The sequence below is a fragment of the Pogona vitticeps genome, chromosome 4 (genome assembly GCF_051106095.1).
Source record: "Pogona vitticeps strain Pit_001003342236 chromosome 4, PviZW2.1, whole genome shotgun sequence".
Lineage (NCBI taxonomy): Eukaryota > Metazoa > Chordata > Lepidosauria > Squamata > Agamidae > Pogona > Pogona vitticeps.
In genome coordinates, this window is record NC_135786.1 from 89847843 (window position 1) to 89868791 (window position 20949).

General features: G+C 41.6%; 1 protein-coding gene across 2 annotated transcripts in view; it reads left to right on the top strand.

Annotated features, from left to right (window-relative positions):
* Positions 1–3111: 3111 nt before the first annotated feature.
* The window catches only part of PKN2 (protein kinase N2), a 72816-nt gene continuing 54978 nt past the window's right edge, over positions 3112–20949 (top strand). Inside the window, exon 1 of one of the 2 annotated variants that reach the window (XM_020794567.3) lies at positions 3112–3715. In XM_020794567.3, coding sequence (XP_020650226.3) covers positions 3638–3715 — 78 coding nt within the window. In that variant the 5' untranslated portion in view covers positions 3112–3637. Of the gene's footprint in view, positions 3716–7868; positions 8059–20949 lie in introns of those variants that run through there. The other variant, XM_020794569.3, reaches the window with a different exon arrangement.

The following is a 20949-nucleotide window of genomic DNA, read 5'->3' on the forward strand; positions in this document are numbered from 1 at the left end:
CCTTTTCTTGCCTAAAACAGATGGGATTTGTTTAAAATTATAACTCACAAGCCACAGAGGCTCATGGAACACTATTTAACTGCCCCCCTTATTTTTTTCGTGTTTAGGTGTGTCAGGGTATATTGGGGAGGGGTGCAGTCCTTCGAGGTCAAGAGGGGAGCAAAACCTGTCGCCATGCACTCTCACTCCAATCTAAAATGTCCAGAGAGGCAAATGTTTTCCAAACCTTGTATTAAAATGGCGGGAGCTACAAATGTGGGAGCTACAAATATTGTTGCTATGATTTACCAAATCATGGAAATTTTAAAACCTGGAAACTGGCTCTCCCTCAAAGCATTATTAGAAAGTGGGGGTTCTATAACTCCGCCAAGCATCCATAACATGTCATGCCATTGCCAAGAGAAATTTGCAGTATGGTGGCAGAGATGAAGTCACTTAAAACACATTGTCATGTTCTTTGGATTGTAGCTAAACTACTCTTCATAATACTGTATTCTTATGTTGGATAGCTCAGTGGTTTAGGTCTCTGGTTGTGGAGCCAGAGGTTGGGAGTTTGAGCCCTCATTGTGCTTCCTTGACAGGGGTTGGACTCAATGATCCATAGACTCTCTTCCAGCTGTGCAGTTGTAAGACAATTATCTAAAATAATTATCTATCTGTACCTTATGTCTAAATCCACTTGAGCTAGTCTGTATCCACAGCCCACGAGCAAGTTTGATGATGCACTGCTTGTACCGTAGTTGTTACTAGTTGCTACACTGCCACAGTCAGGAGCTGGCCCCACCATGAACCAGAGTGAGAAAACCACTTCAGTGCAATGAGGTCTTGCTGGGGGTGAGGGGCAGGGTAGAGATGGCTTTGTATTTGCTTTAAAACCTGCCTTACAACCCATGTTTGTTTGTTTGTTTTCCATAATTTCTAGGCCACTTTTCTCCCAGAGAGGGAAACCGAGATGGCTCACAATGTTAAAACAATAATACTAAAAGCACAGCAAATTACAGATTAAAAAGCCATTAAATCTGCAAAACAATTAAAAAGCCATTAATTAATTTAGAAGCATTTAAAACGGTAAGGACAAACTTGGGGCCTGTCTAGACAGGGGGATTTGGAGAAGTTCACACCTAAAAGGTTCTTATCTTCAGTGCAATCTATTCTGTCGCTCACTTGAGCAACACTCACACTGGAGACGTCAGTTCTCCTGTGAGAAAAGGTCCACAAAAGTCTTTGGATTGCCAGTTTACTGATGAGTAAGGTTTACTTGGTTTATTTGTCAGTATGTTTTTTTTAACCTGGTTTACTCACAAGTAAGGAGGCGACCACAGCAGCAGTACTGAAGGGAAAACATTAGAGTAAAGAGGTTGGGGAGATGGAAGGGAGATTTTAAAACACACACAATTTCCTGCTTTTTTCCTCAGTCAGGGCAGTGCTGCCTTTGGAGCCAGACCCTATGGAGTTGACATAACTCCTTTTTCCACCTTTTCTTCCAGCTGTACTTCAACAGGTCGCAGTAACTGTCCTTTCTTTCTTTTTGGTTAAATACAGTAAGCGGCATGTCCAAGGAGCAATATATCAGATAGGGAAATCTTTTTTAGAAAGAGGCCAAAAGTAGAGGAGGGGTTCCCCCCCCTCCGTTTTAATGTAGCAACTCCTCTATTACATCACAGGGTTGGCACCTCTGATAACACCATCCACAGCTCCACTTGGGTGCAACCTAGCCATCTGCACAGGCTACACAGCAGGATAATTAGGAGCCTGCTGAATCATACTAAAAAAAAAAACAAAAACGAAAAAACATAGAAGCCCCTGGCACTGTGGCAGAAAGGAGTGGGACAGCTCTTAAAGGAGTAGGATGGCTCAATCCAAGTAAAAACATGTGTGGACAACACACTTTGGTTTGAACCAAATCATACCAACAGCGGTCCAAATGCTAATCCACGTATCTGTCTGGGCAGGCCCTCAGAAAAACAAAAAACAACATTTTAAGTATACTATGATGTTCTACATTAGCCTGGTATAGTGTGGGATGCTGCCTGAAATAAGATTCAACCGTTAATCTGTTTGTCTTCTGATTGTGGAATGGGAACGAGGGAATCTTGTCCATCAACTGAGACTGTAAAATGTCTTCTGCTGTCCCAGGTACAGCAGTCCTCTGTAGGATAAAGCTATCTGTGACTGTATTGTATCACCCTTTTCCTGAGCAACTGCCCAAAGCAATTGGGTGCATTATACATATTTCCAGCTACCTGTCTTCTCACGTACTATATCTATTACTTAACTTTAATATGGCTTATGTCACTAAGGAGCAGATGGGTCCACATACAGTTGGGAAAAGCTACTTTTCGGACTACAGTATTGATCCCAGAATCCTGGCTGGAGGGAGTTCTGGAATTTGCATTCCAAGAAGTTGGCTGTATCAATTCTTGTTTGGGGATAGAAAGTTCTATCTTTGCTTTAAAATAGTCCTGGATTGTTTTGTTTAACTCCTCCCTCAGAACAGCTGCAGGTAAGGATCGCAGGTTGATGTTTCCTCCATGTTACCAGGCAATAATCCTCACAGGAAGAGACATCGTCCAGGCTATGGTCATCAGCTTGCTGGAGCTAGGCAGGATGTTGACCTCATTGGCCAGAGACTCGAAACAAAGCCAGCATCCTGACACTGACAATAAAGTAATACAAACTGGGGGTGGGCTTGAGCAAAATACTTTTTCAAAGGCACAATATTGGAACACTCCTGCTAAGAACTTAGGGGTGAAAGACTGGTTCATGAAGCCATGGTTCATGAAGCAGAAGAGATCGTCCTCTTCCCCCTATCTACATACATGCACACATGTGTATTAAATTTTGGAAGGTTACCAAGTGCCTGAGTAAATTATTGCAACAGAAAAACCTCATGTAAAAATGTCTAAAAACTAAATAAGCAAGCTAAAGGGTTTAATCCAAAGTCTGAAGCACAGTTGTACGTATTGCATGTAATTCAAAACACCCTTTGTTTTGCAATCTTCCGTGCTATAGCTGAAGCTGTGCCTTCCTCTACATCCTCTACCTCACCAAAACAAGTTTCATTAGGACTGCTGCTGTGTTCCAACCTATCAGAGCTCTCTGGCTGGACTGGTCCCAGTGCCAAATTTCCACTGGCTCAGCTCTGCCAGAATTTTGCCTACTGCCCTGATTTGTAAACACTTTTCTTAAAATGCTAAAAAGCTTGCTTGATTTTGAAGAAACTCCCCACGCAGCTTAAGACATCAATTTCATATTTCAAATCCCTCTTTTATAGCCAAAATTTACTTATTATTTTTTTCCAACAACCTCCATTTTATAACTTTTAGCTATTCCTTTCTAGTTCGATTTCAAAGTGCATTAAAGAACAGCTTTAACGTCCACGTCCCTTGTGGGAAGTTAATAAAAACTCAGATCTTCACAGAAAATAGCTTCCTCTTAAAATAGCTCCATACCAACATATGCCTCAGACTTCCCTTAAATGAAGTTAAATGAAGTAAAAATATAAAAAAGTCTGAGGGGAAAAAATACGGTGCTGAGTCAATACTCCTCCACCCTGTTTTCCACACCTAGTGAGCATGCTCCAACTGACTGGTTTTAAACTCTGGCTCTAGAACACTGTCAGCTCCTGAGGAAAACCATGGGAGTGAAAGCTGCAGAATGGAATCTTTGGGATCAAGGGACCCTGAGAAGGAACAAACACTTGATTTATCTAAAGGTAAGGTTGAATTTCCTTCTTTAATAGATAAAATGTTGTTTATTGCTGCTTTCCTTTTTTTTTAAGCATTACCGTGTCAAAGCAACCTTTCTTTTCCAAATCTAATATTTTCCACTTAACAATTCAAAACGGGTGAGGAGCTTTCCTCCAATGATCCAGAGTATTCTGGATTTTAATCTCATCTCATAACATAATCTAGTATTGTGTTGGTTGGTACAGGGGGATGGAAGGGTAACAATCTACAGTTACTACAGCCAAACAAATCCACCGAAAATAACAGAAATAGTGTGGTATAAATATCCCCCAGTGCCTTAGTTAGTAAGACAAATTTACATCTGAGCATAATTAGACAATCTTGTTTGTAGATATGTTTCTGTCTAGGGAGGCTCCAACAGAATACCTAAGATCACCCTTCTTCTCCAAATAGCTGTTTAAATTCAAAAGGAAGCATATAAAATTAACATGGTGGCGGGTGAGTGGATCTTGGCATGGCATATGCTGCTGGTGATCTTTTTTATTTATTCTGAAACCATAAAGGTGATTGAACTATGTACTTCTGCTCAGAAAAAAAAGAGGCATCTGCCCTTGATGAAAATCTGCTGGATAAATTTAAGGAGGTGTGATCAAAGTCCTCCAACTCCAGGCATGTAAAAAACCTCTTTTTTTGCAATTGCAGCTGCTGTAGTAGCTTTTAAATCATTTCTAGGCAACATTCAAGGTGCAGGTGATTATCCTGAAAGCCTTGATGATTTCAGCTCATGAAATCTTGAGCAGTGATTCTCGGTTTTTGGTTTACCAGGTATTTGTTGGGATTCCCAGAATCCTTAACCACTGGCCAAGCAGGCTGGGACATCTGGCAGATTGAACTCCAAGGCATCTGGGAGGCCAAAGATAGAGAAGCAGTAACCCAGAAGGCAATGCTACTCTCCCTGCATTGAACTCAACACTTTTAAAGATTTACAGGGTAAACTCCCCACTTTAAGCAAGAAGGACATGGACATGGGAGCAAGCTTTTGCTGTTGGCTTGGTCTAGAGCAGTCCTAACAAATCCAATGTACAGTGGGGTCTTGACTTAAGAACAGCCCGAGTTAAGAACATTTTGACTTAAGAACCACTCTCATAGGAAAATATTGACTTGACTTACATACTTAGATTTGAGTTACAAACTGAAAAAAAACCCACGTGGGAGGCAGGGAGAGTGCAAAATTTGAACTTTCAGTTAACTGTTGGCCAGTGAAAAGGTTGCCTGTCTGCTTCCTCACTCCTCCCAGCGTTTAGAGAGTGGATTGGGAGTCTTCAGACTGCCTGGTACTGCCTGGACTGTATTTTCCCTGCCTTCCCTGAACCTTTCTTGACCTAAGAAAAAAAGAAACAAAATATCCCCCTCTAGTGGTCGAAGGCGGAATAGCAGCTTCCCATTAGTTTCTATGGACGGAAAAGAGCAGATACGGATCAAATGGTTTTCAATGCATTCCTATGGGAAATGCAGATTTGACCTGAGAACTTTTTGACTTGAGAACCGCCTTCCAATACGGATTAAGTTCTCAAGTCAAGAGCCCACTGTACTCTTTGCATATTTCTGACTAGAGATAGTTAGGACTGCATTACAAAATAAATACTAATTTAAAATATATGAGATAAGGAAATAGAAACGAACAAGAACCATGGCTATATATTTTCCAAGATTTTAAAGTAGTAGGTTTGGTTCAAGGACAGCTGGATGAGAGCCTGCTCAAATGCTCTCCTATCTCCTTCAACCCCTTCACAGATTGCTGCCTTGTTGTGGTGAAGGGGCTTGAGTAATTCAGAAAAGCTATGGGCTATGCCGTGCAGGGACACCCAAGACTGACAGGTCACAGTGGAGAGTTCTGACTAAACATGATCCACCTGGAGCAGGAACTGGCAAGCCACTCTAGTATCTTTGTCAAAAAACCCTCAATGGACAGAAACAAAAGGCTAAAAGATATGACGCTGCAAGATGAGACCCTCAGGTCAGAAGGCATCCAGCATTCTACTGAGGAAGAGTGGAGGACACATACAAGTAGCTCAAGAGCTAATGAAATGGTCTGGCCAAAGCCGAAAGGATGCTCAGCTATGGACGCACCTGGAAGTGAAAGGAAAGTCTGATGCTGCAAAGAAAAATGCTGCATAGGAACCTGGAATGTAAGATCTATGAATCTTGGCAAGATGTATGTGGTCAAACAGGAGATGGCAAGAATAAACATTGACATCCTGGGCATCAATGAACTAAAATGGATGGGAATGGGAGAATTCAATTCAGATGATTATCGTATCTACTACTGTGGGCAAGAATCCTACAGAAGAAATGGAGTAGCCCTCATAGTCAACAAAAGAGTGGGAAAAGCTGCACTGGGATACAATCTCAAAAATCATAGAATGATTTCAATACGAATCCAAGACAGACCTTTCAACATCACAGTAATCCATGTTTATGCACCTTCCACTGATGTTGAAGAGGATGAAATTGACCAATTCTCTGAAGATTTACAACATCTTCTAGAACTGACACCAAAGAAAGATGTTCTTCTCATTACAGGGGACTGGAATGCTAAATATAGGGAGACAAGAGATAAAAGGAACAACAGGAAAGTTTGGCCTTGGAGTTCAAAACAAAGCAGGGCAAAGGCTAATAGAGTTTTGTCAAGAGAACAAGCTGGTTATCACAAACACTCTTTTCCAACTACACAAGAGGCGACTCTACACATGGGCATCACCAGATGGGCAATACCGAAATCAGATTGATTATATTCTCGGCAGCTAAAGACAGAGAAGCTCTGTAGTCAGCAAAAACAAGACCTGGAGCTGATTGTGCCTCTGATCATCAGCTTCTTATAGCAAAATTCAAGGTTAAACTGAATAAAGTAGGAAAAACCACTGGGCTAATCAGGTATCATCTAAACAAATCCCTTATGAATACACAGTGGAAGTCATATCAAAAACCTCAGTCAGGCAGATGATACCACTCTGATGGCAGAAACTGAGGATGAATTAAAGAACCTCTTAATGAGGGTGCAAGAGGAGAGAGCAAAAATGGTCTGAAGCTTAACACAAACACAAAAACTAAGATCAAGGCCACTGGCCCCATCACCTCCTGGCAAATAGAAGGGGAAGATATGGAGGCAGTGACAGATTTTACTTTCTTGGGCTCCATGATCACTGCAGATGGAGACAGCAGCCCCGAAATTAAAAGACGCCTGCTTCTTGGAAGGAAAGCAATGACAAACCTAGACAGCATCTTTAAAAACAAAGACGTCACCTTGCCAACAAAGGTGCGCATAGTCAGTTATGGTTTTTCCAGTAGCAATCTATGGAAGTGAGAACTGGACCATAAAGAAGGCTGACCACCGAAGAATTGATGCTTTTGAATTGTGGTGCTGGAGGAGACTCTTGAGCCATTCTGAAGGAAATCAAGCCTGAGTGCTCCCTGGAAGGACAGATCGTGAAGCTGAGGCTCCAGTACTTTGGCCATCTCGTGAGAAGAGAAGACTCCCTGGAAAAGACCCTGATGTTGGGAAAGAGGGAAGGCAAGAGGAGAAGGGGACGACAGAGGACGAGATGGATGGACAGTGTCACCGAAGCTACCAACATGAATTTGACCGAACTCTGGGAGGCAGTGGAAGACAGGAGGACCTGGCGTGCTCTGGTCCACGGGGTGACGAAGTGTCGGACACAATTAAACAACAACCATCTCCTCCAAGCGCACACTCCCAACCGGGACAAGGTGAGGCTGGCGGTGCGCGCTCACCTTCCCCGACCCCGCCGCCTCCAGGCGCATGGAAGGCAAGTCTCACGTTCCAAGCTCCCCTTTTCTCTCTCCCCCCCGCCCTCGCCTCTCAGCAGTCACGTGCCGGCAGCCGCAAAGCAGGAGCCGCTTTTGCGACAGGGTGACCCTCAAAGAGTGCGACAAGGAGCGGCGGCGAAGGCGGAGTTGGTGCCGGAGCCGAGAAAGAGGCGGAGGCACCCGCGAAGGTTTTGGCGGGGTGGGAGGGGAAAGGACAGGCGGTGGGCGGGAGCCAGTCAGCCAGCGCGACGCCCGTCGGTCCGTCCCGACGTGAAACCTTCCCCTCATGTGAATGTGAGGAGAGGGGGTTCACACCCCCTGCGCTGCCTCTGTCGCCCACCCCCCACCCCAAACCCTGTAGCCGTGAGAACAAGAGGGAGGGAGGGAGCGAGGCCCCCCCCCGCCCTTCACCGCCGCCGCCGCCTTGGCCCAGTCCCGCCTTCCCAGTGCCGGCGGCGGCGCCCAGGTGCGGAGTCCAGACCCAGCAGCAATGGCGTCCAACGCGGCGGAGAGGGAGATCTTCCTCACTGACCTGGAGCAGGTAATCATGGTAATAGTCAGGCGGCCGTTTCTTTCCTTCCTTCCTTCCCGTCCCTTCCCTTCCCAGAGCCCCTTCCCCCCTCCTCTGCCCTCCCCTCTTTCTCTCAGCTTCTGGCCTCCCCGCTCGCAGAGGTGGAGCTGCCCCCCTCCAGGCCCCCTTCCTCGCTTGGTTGGCGCACACTCTGCCCTCGAGTTTAATCTTCTTTGCTTGGAGCCGCCTCTCTCTCTCTCTCTCTCTCTTTTGGGATTAAACCCTGGCGGGGGTGGGTTGGACCTCCGGAGTTTTCCTCTTCCACCCTTCCTGCTCCCGGTTTCGTTAACTGAAAGTAAAAGTTGCCGGGCGAAGTCCCGTCTCCCTCGCGGTGCCTTCCCAGCTTCGGCTTGGCTGTAAGGGAAGCTCCTGATGGAAAGAGTGGAAATGTGCCCTAGAGTTAAAACTTTGCGCCGAGGAATGGCACTTGTTTTCTTCTTGGTGCCTGCCTCTATTGTTTCTTATCCTGACCATTGTTTTTAGGGTGTTTGTTTTTTTTTTTTGTTGGGTGGGGGGAAGACCCTGTTGAACACATACCAAGTTACGTTAAATCCTCAAGGAAAGAGGAATGTCTAGTATCTGTGGTGAAAAAGATAGGAGTCATTTCCTTCTTACATCCCTTTCATGTCTTATCTCTTTTTTCAGGTTTGGTGTCTTATCTCATTTTCAGGGCTAATCTTTCAATGGTGGTTCTTTGCAGGGTTAAAATCAAGTCAGTGGGCTGGGCATGGCCAGTTCTCGATGGGGTGGTTATTTTGGTAGCTTTTGAAAAGCATAGATCACATTCCACTTGCTTCTCCCTAGTCCCTGTACAGGCCTTAAGGTGCATGATCCTTTTACAGCCAAAGTGTAATGAAGCTATTGTATGTTGTGGTAGTATCATCTCTAAGTGCCATAAACTAGCAGTGTATATCCAGAATTAAGCTTTGGCATTCAGTGAATGTGTAGGGATCCTGGTTTTCTGTTCTAAGCAAAACACTGGTTTAGGAAACATCATTTTTGTGAAACTGTATAATATATATTGTTTACAAACGCTTGGAGCCACTGAACACATCCATTTTTACAATAGAAACCAGTATTTTAAAAGTCATTTGTGCGACATCCAAATGAAATTAAAAGAGGCTCTTGAATGGAAATAGTGCTGCTATAGTTATGAACATAGTTGTATATTTACCACTAGCTGTCAAATAAGGTATATAATAGGTGGATGTCAAGTATTCTTTTATTCTTAAATGCACGGTGTAATAGCAAAGTGACTGGAGGGCAAGGCCTAGCCTTGAAAATTCGAGTGTAAACACTGCCATAGGCTGTGAAGAAACATTATGGTCCTTTGTAAATTGTCAGCATATTTTAAACCTGTGTAGGATGTTATTCATATGGTTACAGAACACCCTATAGTTGTTGTTGTTTAGCCGTTTAGTCGTGTCCGACTCTTCGTGACCCCATGGACCAGAGCACACCAGGCCCTCCTGTCTTCCACTGCCTCCCGGAGCTGGGCCAAATTCATGTTGGTTGCTTCGATGACACTGTCCAACCATCTCAATTATCATGGTAGCATTAGATTCCTCAAACGGATATAACTGCTGGTATAATCCAATATTTAAAGCTGATATTTAATATCAGTTTTATGACATATAACAGCTATTTTTGTAGTTGGTATTTCTTTCATAGTTTTGTAGCAGTTTTTTTTCCTCCTATGGAAAAAGTCAAAATATTTGGTGTGAAAACTGCCAGTTTTCTTGGTAACATATGGTGTTGCAAAGTGGAATATGTTATGTATTTTACACATTTTCATTCCAGAATGTATAAGTAGTAAAAATAATAAGAAAAAGCAAAGTCAGGATTGTGTGGAAAAATGAAACAAAACCCTTGCCATACATATGCTTCTAAAAATTGAACTTGACTCTTGGGATTTTGAAATAGCTTTCTTGTACTGGCCAAGAAAGGGAAAAGACTACAGTAATTCTGTGAAGTATTATTATTTTATTGCAATTTTAAAAGGGAATAAAATTGATGTTAGAGAATTTAAAACTAATCTTAAAGATAAGAACATCTGTATTCTTCCTTGTTATTGATGATTTAAAAAAATACAGGAAGCTGAGGCTTGATGATGGAGAAAAGGGATGCTTTACGCCTTTTGGAGGACTCATTTTCAGTGTACATTCCAATAGTTACGTATACAGGAAGGGGCTCATTGTGCCCATCACTTTAGTTGTAATGGAACAGGAAGCTTGCATAGTGGCCAGAATCCTCTTGGATGTTTATGCGAGTTCAAGAAAAAAACATGCTGCAGTCATTTAACAAGGTGCTATACATATGTTGGCTTTGGGCCCCCTGGCATCTTGCCAGTTTGCTGGTGTTGGCCCACTACAGTCCCTTGCAAATTTTTCCTTAAAAAAGGAGTGAATTGCAACTGTTTAAAATGAAACGGGGACCCCTGTACTGTTTTACATATATATATAAACTGAAAATAGCCTGCCCATACTAGGTCCATTCTTTTTGTTTGTTTATTGCTATTTTGGGTTTTCTATGCAGTCCCGGAGGATCATGAGAAAGAAAACTAGCCACCAGACCAAAGTCAGAATGGTTTGGAACGATACGACATGATAGAGTTAATAAAAAATGGGAGTGAAAGTTTGAAAATTCGTCTTGTGGCCATGTGGGAGGGAGAGCATGCAAGTCCAAGACTTATTTGTCCTCCTAACACTAAACAGTGATTTAGTGCAAAGCAGTTCACAGTGCATTTCTAGGAGCCAGTTGGGAATTTTCTCTGTATGAATTCCAGAGGAGCTCTCTGAAATCGGCCAGAGTGGTATGGGGTGGAAGATGCTTGACAAATGGATCTTATGGAAGAGAGATGAAATGGAAGAGAATTGATTTCTGAATAGGCACTTATAAAGGAAATGGCATGCTGAATTTAGCTTTGCTGTACCAGTAAATGAAACAAAGGGATTTCTTACCTCACTTTTGCAGATCGATCTATATTTCCTATCCATAGTTTTAACTCATATAAAGAACTGATTGTTTTTCATGACTCAACTTTCACTGTGTTGTTTATTGTAATTAAGTGGCCTAAAGGAAAGGGAAGAGTGGTTTTGTTTTTCTTTTGTTTTTGGCAGTGTTATTAACTCCAAGACATGGGCTTGAATTTTAGATTAATAATCTGTAAAATATTCTGCCTGTATATGAAACTACTGCCAAAATTCTTTACCTCTTTCAGCCTTCAGACTATGCAATTCATTTCATTTTATCCTAGTTTTGTGTCCTTTCCTGCATCTGTCACATGCCCCTTGAAAGTTTCCCACAGTTCTATCCTTCCAGATATTTTCACCCTGTGTATATTATTATTGAGTAATCCTTCACCCCCACCCTGGTTAAACATATACTGTATATAAAGGAGAGGTTGCAGTGCTATGTGTCTACATACACACTTTTTTTAACCAAGAATGGTGGCAAAAAGATCTGTTTGCATCTTTGGAAAGCATGTGGCATACACACATGGAGCACCCCTGCATGCAGTGGAATCATGATCCAAACAGAATCTAATTTATATACAGGTCATCTAGTCATGTAGTTAGTATCAATGGAGAGACCATCCCCGTCTAAGTGCACTGATGACAAGAAAGTATTTTGCCCATAGGTGATGGAATAGGACTAGTCTGTGTAGCCCCATGACCTCTTGTGAAGGAAAGCAGGAGGCAACTGAGCCTGAGCCGTCCTTACCGATAGAACCATCAAAAGAGGAAAGAGGAGTCAGTAAGGATGATATAGGAGAGGCAGGAAGAACCTTAGTAGATCAGAAAAGGAGTGTAGAGGTTTGCTTGGTAGAGGAAGAAGAAAACAAAGGGGAGGAGCTGAAACTCTATGTGGGAGGAGGATATTAAAGAAAGGGGTAGAGAGGAGGTTCGGGAGTAGACTGGAAAAAGAGGGAAAGGAGAATAAAGCTGAAGTGGAGAAGGAAAAGAATATGAGACTTAGAATATGAGAAAGCGCAGGATCTTTTGAAAGATTTTCCAAATCTAAGAGTTGGAGACTTGCTGCCTGATCCAGATAAAAAAAATGGACAGTCATTGTCTTTCCATGGGGGCAAGGTCATGGGAGGAAAGTGATACGCCCAGATTCAACCTACAATACCCCACTGAAGGATGGCAATTAGGCACATCACCCATGCTGTGGAACGGTTTGCGTGATGCAGAGTGCTCCCCTACGCAAGATTACGGATCGAGAGTGGTTTGGTCCAGCCCAGCAGTGAATCATCCCCGCATGCAGGAACAATCAATGTTGTCAAGTTATGGACAGATGCCAGATCTGTCATGTTTTGATCCTATTGGTGTTACGGTTGGAACCCCACAAATTAATAAAGTTGAAATTGAGAATAGTTTGAAAAAGTCTCCATCCCTTCTTCCCGCCAAAACAGAGGAACTGCCACAACATTCAAAAGAACCCAATCACACTTCTTGCATTCTACAATTTCATATTAATAAATAAGGGATAAATAAAATGATAAAATGGAAAAGAAATGAACGTAACATTTTGAGTCAATGGTTGAACTAAATCAATTACAGTTCAGTCAGAATACGTTTAATGAGGGTACGTAAAATCTGTCTACTTCTGTTGCTGCTGCTACTTATTCCATCATTAAAAGAAAGTAAACTGACTTTTTGTAGCTGAAGGGACAAGTGTTTGGCTGACAGCTGGTCTTGGGACTCATATATATTCCAGTTTTCATCTTAGCCTGGGTCTGACCAATTTACAGGCTAACTCTGGCTGAAAAAACTTCTAATCTGGCCTTCTGCATAATCCTGTTCTAACAAGACCCCTTTGCCATTATTATCTTTTGATACTTACAGTACATTTCCCTAGTTTAAAAACCAACATTGGCCATCCCAGTATCTGCTATATGTATTTACATTTGGACTTACCACCATGGTATAAATATATTCATATATTTGCACTCCTCCTGTCTGCATAAATGGTTTTTAATCCCCAAAAGCTCACACTGAAACACATATGTTAGTCTTGTGTGTGCGCGCTCTGTTCATTCTGCTTGCAATCCAGTTGGAACTGACTTATAGCAACCCTAATAAGGCTTTCAAGGTAAGTAAGATACTTAAGGAGTGGTTTTACCAGTTCCACTCCCCTAGTGAGTTTCTATGGCCAAGTGAGGATTTGAACCCTGTTCTCGAGAGTCCTAGTCCTTCACTTTAGTTACTACACCACACTGGGAATAGTTAGTCCTTAGAGTGTTACAATATTTTACTTCCCCCCCTTTTTCCTCTTAATTTTTCCTAACATATTTTTTCCTTTATGTATTAGCTGCTTGCTTTGTGAAAGCAAGTAGAAGTGAGGAGCTGAAAGCAAATCAACAGTGCCTTTCTTGCTGTTCACTTTTGAGATAAGAGACCTTCTGCTTCATGTGGTAGTAGGTAGTCAGAGCTTGTGTTTTTTGTGATCTACAGGGATCACAGAAGGAGGGAGGTCCAGAGGGACAGGACAAGGAATAGGGCCTTCTCGGCATTGGCCCCTCGCCTTTGGAACAGCTTGCCAGTGGAGATCCGCCTGGCTCCCTCTCAGGGTGTTTTCAAGAATAAACTTAAAACCTGGCTATCTGGGCAGGCTTTCCCTCCTGCCATGTCTTAATTTCTTATACTTCTTCATTTGGACCTATAATATATGTTTTTGGTTTTATTGTTTTTAAATTTGTAAACAGCCCAGAGTAGACCTTTGGTCTAGATGGGCGGGATAGAAATCCAATAAATAAATAAATAAATAAATAGTTTGCATTTCAATATTTATTTAGAAAATTCGAGTTTGCATTTTTTTTTTTTAAACAGAAGAAACTCATGTAGCTTAACAAAAAGTTTAATTTGAATGTACAGGAAAGTTCATAGTACCCCCTGCCTCCTTCCCTCTTGTTGGTGTGCTGGAAGAGTTGCGTGAATTTTTTTGTTCAATTTTAGATTAATAATACAGTAGTTGCAGTATCTGAATCTGGTAGACTTGTGGTTAATCTGAACTGTGAATTGTTGAAGCAAACCAGCATTGATACAGTTATTTTATTCCATCCAACCACAGTTAAGATTCAGACACGTGTTAAATTGTAGTCAATATAAAATGGAAATTGAAGCATCCAGTGTCTTTGTGATGTCAGAGAAGAAGAAAGGGAAAACCCATGAGCCCAAGGGCTGCACATGCTTTTTAAAAAATCTGGACCATGCCATTGTGACCTTGGAGGAGCAAGAAGACTTGAAACATACAATTGCTGATATTTAGGATTATAAGCCTCATGATTTGATAAATGAAAAGGGAGGAATTCCAATACATTTCAAGCAGCTTGGAAGAGGTTATAAATTTGTGATTTGACATGGTTACAGTGTAGTTATACATTATGGGTTAAATTCATTTGTTAGTCCTAACTAGAATATGCCCTTTTGTTTTTGAGAGTTAAGTGTTGACTTACAAGTCACATCCATTCATTGGGTTTGCTCTAATTAAGACTAGCCATTCGATTCAGCGTAGGATTTTAAGGGGGACCAGTGGCCTTACAAATGTTGGATTGCCACAGTCCTTCTTCATTGGCTGTGGTAGCTACGGCTAGTAGTAGATGCCATCCAACACTAAAAGAGCCTCGTGGCGCAGTGGTTAAAATGCTGTACTGCAGCTAAAACTGTGCTCACGACCTGGGGTTCAAATCCCAGGTAGCCGGCTCAAGGCTGACTCAGCCTTCTATCCTTCCGAGGTCGGTAAAATGAGTACCCAGCTTGCTGGGGGGGCAATGTGTAGCCTGTATAATTAAATTGTAAACCGCCCGGAGAGTGCTTGTAGCGCTATGGGGCGGTATATAAATCCCCCCCCAAAAAAGAGGGACCACATAGTCTGATATAGGGAACCTGTGGGCTAATTTAAGTATTTGTTTCTTGATACAGCATGTGAATAGGGTGACAAGACCAAAAATAACTACAGTATTTTTCCGTGTATAAGACACCTCCATGTATAAGACACACACACCCACTTTTCTAACCCAAAATTAAGAAATCTAAGTGGGGCTTAGCAAGTGTAGGGGGAAAGGGATCAAAGCTATCCCACGACTGCATGATCGTTTTGATCCCTTTCCCCTTCATACAGCAATGGGATTGCTTTGAGCATTTCCCTCTCCTTTTGCTAAGCCCCATGGGAGTTAGTAAGGAGAGGGGAAAGCAAGGATCAAAGCCATTTTGCAGCACTTTGATCCCTGCTTTCCTTTTGCTAAGGCTTAACAAGTGGAGGGGAAAACAGGAATCAAAGCCCTGCAGGATCACTTTGATCCTTGCTTTCCCCTCCACTTGGTTATTTCTCTCCTCAGCTTACTTCTGTGTATAAGACCCTCAATTTTTAGTCTAAAGATTTTAGACAAAAGTATAGTCTTATTCATGGAAAAATATGGTTTGTGGGGAAAGGATTTGTGCAGTGTATCTGTTAGTTTACTCTGTTCTTTACGTTCTGAGGATAGGGTCACAGAAAATTGCACACAGATTCATATTCCCCAATCACATGTAGCTATTATTTCTTTATTGAATTGATAATACAGTGGTGCCTCACTTAACGATTGCCTCGTTAAATGACGAAACCGCTTCACGACAACATTTTTGTGATTGCAAAACCATGGTCTAAATAGGTTTTTTCGCTTTGCGATGATCGGTTCCCTGCTTCAGGAACCGATTCTTTGCAAAACAATGTTTTTCTAACAGCTGATCGGCGGTTTCAAAATGGAAGCTGTGTAATTAAAATGGCTCCCCGCTGTGTTTAGTGACGGATTCCCTGCTTTACAGGCAGCGAAAATGGCCGCCCCTATGGAGGATCTTCGCTGGACGGTGAGTTTTCAGCCCATTGGAACGTATTGAACCGGTTTCAGCGCATTTCAATGGGCTTTTATTTTTGCAAGACGATGTCATCAGAAGCCTCGTGGTGCAGTGGTTAAACCGCTGTACTGTAGCCAAAACTGTGCTCACAACCTGGGGTTCAATCCCAGGTAGCGGCTCAAGGTTGACTCAGCCTTCTATCCTTCAGAGGTCGGTAAAATGAGTACCCAGCTTGCTGGGGGGGGCAATGTGTAGCCTTCATAATTAACTTGTAAACCGCTCAGAGAGTGCTTGAACCACTATGGGGTGGTATATAAGCAGCATGCTTTGCTTTGCTTTTTGCTTTTCGTAAGACAACGATTTTCGCGGAACAAATTAACATCGTCTTGCGAGGCACCACTGTACATATAAATGTCTTTTAACCTATCGCAGCTTTTAAAAATATGATAGCAATATGTCACATCATTGAAATCAAAATAAATCAAAATTCCATAAAAAAGTGAAGTGCAGCAAGAATAACAAGAGCAACAATGACAGCCAAACACAATAACATTAAAACTATTTAAAAACTATTGTATAACCTGCACAAAGAATAATTCTAAATGTCTAGGATGATGGCTCAAAACAAAGAGTCTTCAAAGCCCATTTGAAGGCCAGAATTGATGGATCATATGTATTTTAGACCGAGAACTCCCAGAAGTGCAAGCCGGATTTCGAAGGGGCAGAGGAACTCGAGACCAAATTGCTAACATGCGCTGGATTATGGAGAAAGCCAGAGATTTCCAGAAAAACATTTACTTCTGCTTCATTGACTATGCAAAAGCCTTTGACTGTGTCGACCACAACAAACTATGGCAAGTCCTTAAAGAAATGGGAGTGCCTGACCACCTTATCTATCTCCTGAGAAACCTATACGTGGGACAGGAAGCAACAGTTAGAACTGGATACGGAAATGCTGATTGGTTCAAAATTGGGAAAGGAGTACGACAAGGCTGTATATTGTCCCCCTGCTTATTTAACTTATATGCAGAATACATCATGCGAAAGGCCGGACTGGAGGAATCCCAAGACGGAATTAAGATTACCGGAAGAAATAACAACCTCAGATATGCAGATGATACCACTCTGATGGCAGAAATTGAGGAGGAATTAAGGAACCTTGTAATGAGGGTGAAAGAGGAGAGCGCAAAAAACGGTCTGAAGCTCAGCAAACTAAGATTATGGCCACTGGTCCCATCACGTCCTGGGAAATAGAAGGGGAAGATATGGAGGTAGTGACAGATTTCACTTTCTTGGCTCCATGATCACTGCAGATGGTGACAGCAGCCCCGAAATTAAAAGATGCCTTCTTCTTGGGAGGAAAGCGATGACAAACCTCGACAGCATCTTGAAAAGCAGAGAGATCACCTTGCCAACAAAAGTTCTAATAGTCAAAGCTATGGTTTTTCCTGTAGTGATGTACGGAAGTGAGAGTTGGACCATAAAGAAGGCTGACCACCGAAGAATTGATGCTTTTGAATTGTGGTGCTGGAGGAGACTCTTGAGAGTCCCCTGGACTGCAAGGAGAACAAACCTATCCATTCTAAAGGAAATCAAGCCTGAGTGCTCACTGGAAGGACAGATCCTGAAGCTGAGGCTCCAATACTTTGGCCATCTCATGAGAAGAGAAGACTCCCTGGAAAAGACCCTGATGTTAGGAAAGTGTGAAGGCAAGAGGAGAAGGGGACGACAGAGGATGAGATGGTTGGACAGTGTCACTGAAGCGACCAACATGAATTTGGCCCAGCTCCGGGAGGCAGTGGAAGACAGGATGGCCTGGTCCATGGGGTCACAAAGAGTTGGAAACGACTAAACGACTAAACAACAACAGCATGTATTTTAGTTGGTATAGAATTCCACAAGCATGGGATCACAGCATAAAATACCCTAATTCTCTCTCACTGTGAGGAGCAAGTCGTGTACAGTTCCAAGATTCACTATGCCAAAAGTGTGCTGTTACCAGTATATGGTGGATGTCTCAATTGGTTCTTTCTTTGGCTTCTAACCATCTGCAAATCTTACCTGTTATAAGGAGAGTAACTGGGACTCATATTGGGAAGAGCTGTAGCTGTGTCTCTTGGGAAACTTAATAAGAAGCCTAAAGCAGCAAGAATGAGAAGGCTTTCTAGCTTTTACAATGGAGGCAACATGTGTCACTGTAAAACCTATGTAAGGGGCCAGTCTTAAAGCAACTGGAGAGAATTATAGAGATCTTCTGTGGCTCTTCTCAGCTGAAGGGAAACCTCGAGAGGGAGGTAAGAGCAGGACATTGGAATACTTGGGTCTTCACCTGTGATTGGTTGTGATTATGAGTCCTGTCACCTGATAATATGGTCCTCCCAAACATTTGCTGGTAGTATATATGGCATTCCAAGTTAAAGCAAGTACTGAGAAGTCTTTACCCCATCTGCATGATTTAAACAGCAATCAAGGAAGGCAAAATCTCTCTGATTCGCACTTGAGTCCACCTCAGGCTATGTAGAAGTTTACTTGCATGTTGGTTGTCTTTAAAGTCAAGGATGGAAAAATTCCAAGGGCATGGTTATCATCTGGAGTCTTAAAACATGTCAAGGAATTTGAGACTGAAAATACAATAAATATTTAGAAACTTCTGTCTGTGTATCCAGAGATATTAGACAAACGGTGCATTGTCTGTTTCTGCTTTGTTTAACATTTTACACTTTTCATTTTACATAAGACGTTAGTTGTGCTGCATTCAGTTTAATTTCTGAAGTGCACTCACACTGATTATATGGCTTGGTGTGGCAGTGGATTTTGGACAGATGGGATTCAAGAGACTACTGTAGGATGGTAGTCTCAAACCTCTGAATTAGGATGTTGGCATTCACTGCAACAGTGAAGGTTTTTTTTCTAGATATCCATGAATTACAGCTTTGAGGGAGTAAGTTGCTCTGAGCCTGTACCAAAAACAACAGAAGACCATAGACAGGGAAGCTGGCTGACCTCACAAAAAAGACAGAATTTGATTTGAGTGTGGCTGGAATCCTGCTCTTACTGCAATTGGTGCCACTTCTGAATGGAAATCATCACTTGGGGTTTTTTGTTTGTTTGTTTTTGTTTTCATGTTGGTTGTTGTGACATTTAATTTTTAAAGGGAACATAGAAACAGAAGGAAATATAGAAACATAATTGAGAATAAAGATTAGAATGTTAACCTCCCCATCTCTTCTGATTGTCTCATTCCAGAATACACTTAATGCAAGAAACTGTGGTTTAATCATTCACTACAAACCTGGATATGAAACAGAAAGTTTCCTATCCTGTCTTGTAATCAGAGATTAAACAATAGTTTTCTAGTCCAAATGAAGTAGGAAACTTTGAATTAGTAAACCATGAAAGTATGAGAATGGAAGGAGGAGTACAGTATACAGAACAAGATGTGGGTTTTTTTCCTATTAAACATCAGTTTGAAAGTTTGAATTGTCACCTTTAAACTAGTCCTAACATTTGGTCCCATGTTTCATGTTTGATTAAAGACAGGTTAATGGCTCTAAAAGGTTGAAAGCTATTAGTCTAACAGAAACAAGGGAAGGTGCTAATCTGTTACTTTATAAAGGCAACAAAAATAATGAAAGATGAATTGTTCAAACCCCCCCCCCAACAACATTTAAAGCTGAGGGTGTTATTTTTTAAAAAAATATCAAGTGGTTTTAAAGGTGGCATTAAACAATCTGTTTCAAAATGAATTATAATGCTAAATAACTAAAATAAGGATAATATGAATAATGGAACAAGAGGTAGATATATGATTTATGTATTTATAGAACTAATTTTAATTCAGGACGAGCTTCTTATAGAATTAACTGATATTTTAAAAGTCATGTTGGCTTTTGATCTGGTCTAAAGTTAGAAACATCCCTGGAAAAGTAGGAGTAGTGTAAATCAAACATGCCTGACTACTGTAGCATTCTTGAACTGTTGCCCGTGTAGAGCTCTGTAATCTCCTTTAATGGAGACATGTTTTCTTTGATAGCAAAGTTTGTTTGTTTGGTAGGCTGAATTGTAGCCCCAACATGGTATTTGTCTTTTCAGTCTTGTGGCTGAACAGTTACCAACCTTTAGAAAAAAATTGATCAACTAGATTTCTCGTCTTCTGTCTTTTATGTTAGGACTTAGTATACTTAATTAAATTTTTAAAAGTGTGAATACTTCAGATAAGCACAGAGATTGTGAATGAGTATTAATAGAGAAGTTTTCTTGCATTCACAGCACAGACTGTTGAAAGCCTCATTAAGAATATCTGAATACTGTCCTATGGTTTGGATCCCAGACAGCGCATTGGCCAGAATATCTCCTTAACAGAGGTCTGTTTTCAGAACAGTCCTATTGCTGGGATAGATAGAAGGCAATTTTAATCCTTTGTTCCTCTTTCATGACTGAAAATCTGTTCCAAAAGTTTGAGGGAACCTCAGGAAAAGCATAGCATTGACTCCATGTGCTGCTGAGATGAATGGAGACTAAATCACAACCTCCCTCTCTTTCTTCATTTGGCACTTTCCATGGATTGAAGGAACTCTTCTGTTTCTGGAAGTGAACTAAATATCCAGTACATTTATCAGGTGGTGTCAGTTTTATTTGTGTAATCCAAATAAGATTGTCTCTCTTTTTTTGTAGAACAGATTAATATCTGAATTTAAAAAACAGCAGCACTTCAGTACCTAATTGTAGCAGTATTCAGATGTTCACTTTTACTGAACATCTTTCACATTTACTTTCACTGAGTGAATATCTTGATAAAGGTTTCATACTTTCTAAAATCAAATATGTCTACTTTTAATAAGGGCATTACCAAGAGAAATTTGTGAAAGGTTTGCTAGACTTCCTACACATTGAGAGGCTTCCCTGTGTTTCAGTGTTTTAGTTACTATGGCTTAATGGTTTGAGTATTGATTAGATATTGAATATTGTCCTTACTGTATTGTGTCTAGAAGTAAGTGAGTGGAACTGACCTGAACTCAGGAGG